This window comes from Amphibalanus amphitrite, unplaced genomic scaffold (genome assembly GCF_019059575.1).
Source record: "Amphibalanus amphitrite isolate SeventyFive unplaced genomic scaffold, NRLGWU_Aamphi_draft 001295F_arrow, whole genome shotgun sequence".
NCBI classification, from domain to species: domain Eukaryota; kingdom Metazoa; phylum Arthropoda; class Thecostraca; order Balanomorpha; family Balanidae; genus Amphibalanus; species Amphibalanus amphitrite.
In genome coordinates, this window is record NW_024882788.1 from 136,013 (window position 1) to 140,063 (window position 4,051).

General features: G+C 55.7%; 1 protein-coding gene across 1 annotated transcript; it reads left to right on the forward strand.

Annotated features, from left to right (window-relative positions):
* The first annotated feature begins 226 nt into the window (after positions 1-226).
* Positions 227-3,343, forward strand: LOC122371941. Its single transcript, XM_043348741.1, has 2 exons — positions 227-889; positions 2,699-3,343. The coding sequence occupies exons 1-2, from the start codon at positions 316-318 to the stop codon at positions 2,887-2,889; spliced, it is 765 nt and encodes a 254-aa protein (XP_043204676.1). The 5' UTR covers positions 227-315; the 3' UTR covers positions 2,890-3,343.
* Positions 3,344-4,051: the final 708 nt, after the last annotated feature.

Consider the following 4,051-nt stretch of genomic DNA (forward strand, 5'->3'; position numbering starts at 1 on the left):
AAACTGGGAGATTGGTGCTATACACAGTATCGCGTTGCAGTCTACGGCGAGTGTTATTAGCCCCTGCGAAGTTGCAGTCTCCATCCATATCCCAATTACAGTGATTCCGCCGCTCGGCCGCTGATTGGTCGATCGTCGGCGGCTCGTGCTCTGATTGGCTGCTCGGTGACGGCGCGGCGCCTGCCTCCGCGTGGAGATGATCTCGGTCGGTCTCGCCGGCAGTTTCCCGGCAAACGCTGCTCGGGGAGGCGAGAATCAGGAGGCTGTGAGGGTGTCAGACTTGTGAAGGCAGAGGAGTGTATCGAGCCATCAACAATGCAGTGTACCGGACTGCTTCCAGAAGTCGCGCTGAAGGTTGCGGTCCCGCCGCCCAGCCCAGCGACCCTTCTTCACCGGACCATCCAGCGCCGACTGACCCTGGGTCAGGTCACCGCCGGTCGTCGCGCCCGACGCAGGCTCTTCTCTGCTGTCGACGCCGACGATGTGAGCCGGTTCGTGAAGCGAGAGCTGGCGGCCATCCGGGCCGCCGATCGGCGCCGCTACAACTTCGACTTTGATCGGATGGAGCCGCTGGAGGGCCGGTTCCAGTGGGAGAGGGTGGGCGTCTGTCAGAGCCCCTGTGAGAACACCCCTATGCACCGGTCGGCCAGGAGGCTACAGTTCGACTGTCCCCTGGGCGAGCCAACCGACGGCCTGGACAGCGCGCGGTCAGCCCTCACCTGCCCCGGAAAACACAGGATCGGGCTCCAGCCGGTGGACGACGCCCCGACAAAATCGCTGCCGGAGGCGTCTCAGCTCAACTGCTGCCAAAGTGAAGCTAGTTCAATTCGCTCCAGAGCTGCCAGGGAAGGCGTGACGAGCACCCGTCTGAAGCAAGCTGTCCTCACAGGTAAGAGCTCGCAGGTGCTGAGTTAGCCTTTAGTTTTTCCTTTAATCTCTCACAAATCATTTAATAAATAATCGTAAATTTGTTACACCCAATTCATAAATCAGTCTCTACCAGCCCCGGTCATTCCTCGTATCATTTCGAGCCGTCCGAGACAGCTGTTCGGTGTGCCCGTCCCTGTCATCGCTTCCTTTCTCCGGCCTTCGACCCTGATCGGCCACGAGGCAGCCGCCACCATGCGCCGCCGTTAAATGCCCGCGCCGCACCACCTGCTCCTCTGCTCTGCCCGCCGCCTCCGCGCCTCTACCCGGCGTCCCCTCCTCGGCGGCAACATTCCAGGCGGGAGTAAACAGTAAACAGGCGCCGGGTCGGAGAGGAGGGGGAGGGGGCGACGGCCGAGGGACGCCGCCAGCCAGCTAGGAAGGCCCGGAGACAGTCGGATAGGCACACACAGCCGACCTGTCACCAGCTAATGGATCCAGTGACGGTGCAGAACTGCAGAGGGATACGACACGGAACAGATAATTAGCCGATTGGATTGAGACGAGCTGGCTTCTTCTGTTAATCTTGTCTTGTGATACCAATGTTCGAGATGCTTGAGCATTTCATAGGGCACTACCAATTAAAGCAGCGCTCCGAGACGCGTGATGTGAGCCGGTGTGTGCCTCCATGGATCGTCTTGGTAATTTATTTACCTTACAACGGCGTCTCGGAGCAGACACGCAGGCACCATCAGATTGTTGTGTCCGTCCAGTTTTTGTCGCGTCTGATCCCGTTTCCTGTCCGATACAGCTCACAATGGCCAGACGACCGTTGGGGACGTCCTCCAGCCTTGGGATAGCCGACCGGAGGCCATTCGACACCCGATTTTTATGAGCTCGTGAACCCGATCCGCCGCCGCTGGAGACGGTCTCTTGTGTCGCGCCGACCGGTCATGGGCGGGCTGAGCGCGGCGCCTGTCCCGGCTCAGCTTTGATTGGCCTGACAGGCCGCTGACAGGCCGGCAAAAATGTGGGTCAACACGGCCTCCACAGGGACGCCGCGGCCGGCGTTTTTAACGGACCTTTTTGAGCCGTTTATAGCACATGGTCGCGTCGAGTTCTTTGACACCGTTGACAGGCGGACGTCTAAATCGATCCCTCACTTCTTTGTCTCGGATGGCACGGAAACCCAATATCCTTCCCCGCGTGTCCGAGTTTTCGGCCGTTACTCCACAAAACCGGCATAGTAAAACGCCTTGAAGCGGACTCGAAGCGGCGTGTAATACATTTGAAGCATCTCTTACAGAGCAATTCACTTCGATAATTACACCGCTTGTAAAGAAAATAACTTAAACGTGTCTGGTACACTCATCAGCGGCGAAACATGTACGCGGATCCCACAAAACAGGCAGTCGGGGCATTAAAGTGAAAGCACTTCCGCCGCAGCTCGCATCTCGCGGTCGACAAAAACGTTTGTTTTTCGCCAGATGTGCTGCTCAGCAGGCATTACCAGGAGTGTGTGCGTGTTTTTAATGAGGCGGCGGACGCGGCCGTTGGACACCTGCCGCCCCGGGGCTCAGACCTCTCACCGGGAGATGCAGATACAGATCGGCCGCCGGGTCGGGAGCAGAGCTCTCCAGAAACATTGCGTCCTACACTCCGATTGACCAATTATATGATCCTTATCTCTTGCTTGTTACCTCGACTGCAGCTGCTGTCAGCTCATCAAAAACCGGCATCCGTGTAAGTGTCAGCAGTGGTTCATGCTATAAAACGTGTGTACTTTCTCCATCCCTGACAACATGCTAACCCACTATCTCTTCTGTTGCAGACCTCTGGCAGACGCGAAAGCGTGCCGGCGTGTGGGTCAATGCTGAGGAACCACCAAAGAAACGCGTCTCGTCCTCACTTCAGCCACCGGCCCCCGGAGCTCTCAACGTAGCGCTTTCAGAGGAGAGGAACCCGGCACCTAGCCGACAGTCGGTACTTAGCGAGCTACAGGATGAGCAGCTGCTCTCATAGTCAACATGTGATCAATCCTAAGGCCAAACGTGAACAGCAGATAAAAGACACGTCCGACGACGATGACGAAAACCAATGAACCGTTATCTGTGCACAAATGTGAAATTGCACAGGTGTTGAACCCGAGTTGCCATTGATTAGCTGCCAATGTTGATGTTGAGTGAGGCTGCAGCCGTTGCGTTGCGGTGCATGTAGAACAATGCCGTTATGATGACCATGAGGTGACTTCAGGTGGTCAGTGTAGGATGACGACGGCTCGCTGCCGACTTTGGTGGATGTCTTTTGTCGCCCTTTCTGAAGTGTATGTGTCAGCATGCCTCTGAAGTGCTGTGCGTTATAAGGTGGGCCGGTGTTTTCATGACATTATTACTGCTTTGTTCCTGTTTTGGGAGGGTGCCAGCGTGACATATTGCATTTGTATTATATTGACAGCAATAAACATGACAAATCAAAACCGTCAAACTTTTCCAGCACGAGGGATTCAAACGTCTATTTGTAGGTAGCGTCTAATGGCATATCGAGCAATGTTCAGGCGTAGCGATTGAAGTTTTTTTTTTCCCCCAGATACAGGCGACTTCCCTGATTTATAACAGTTTCGTAACTTCAGTTTCTGTTTATCAAAATGCACGGCAGCAATTAAGACGCCGAATGATTTATCAGCATTCTTTGTTATTCAAAACATGCAGACGTCCGACGTCAGACAACTTTAACAGAGACTGAACGCGCTTGTCGTTGGCCACAAAGCACGCACAAACAAAAAGCTGGATTGGACGCCGCTTCCTGAATGCAGTCCGGGCTTGGGGCGTGGGTCAGACGCATTCCTGCGCCGGGTCATCCGTGAAATAAATAACACAGTGGTGTGAAGCGGCATTCGCTGCGGGCCCAGCACCCCTGTGATTAATTTGTATCGAGCCACCCAGTTAACTTGATTTATACCACGGCCCGACCTTTAATAAGGGCCGGCTAATTCCTCGATCGGGCCACTATTAAATGACCCCTCCGCGGGCAGCGACTGGGATTGGTGTGTGATGGGACCATCAGTTGGGGAGGGTGTGAGGGTGCTGGGGGGGGGGGGGGGTTCCTGGCACGCGTACCGAGGGTAACTGGCCTGCCAACGACCCGGCACAGCGGAGGGCGAACCCGAACCCGGCAGTAGCCCTTC

What these genes read in the sequence shown, in the direction of transcription:
- LOC122371941 (XM_043348741.1), top strand. Translation starts at nt 316, where the DNA reads ATGCAGTGTACCGGACTGCTTCCAGAAGTCGCGCTGAAGGTTGCGGTC. An exon ending in GAAGCAAGCTGTCCTCACAG is followed by an intron (nt 890 to 2,698) that starts GTAAGAGCTCGC and finishes CTTCTGTTGCAG; the next exon opens with ACCTCTGGCAGACGCGAAAG.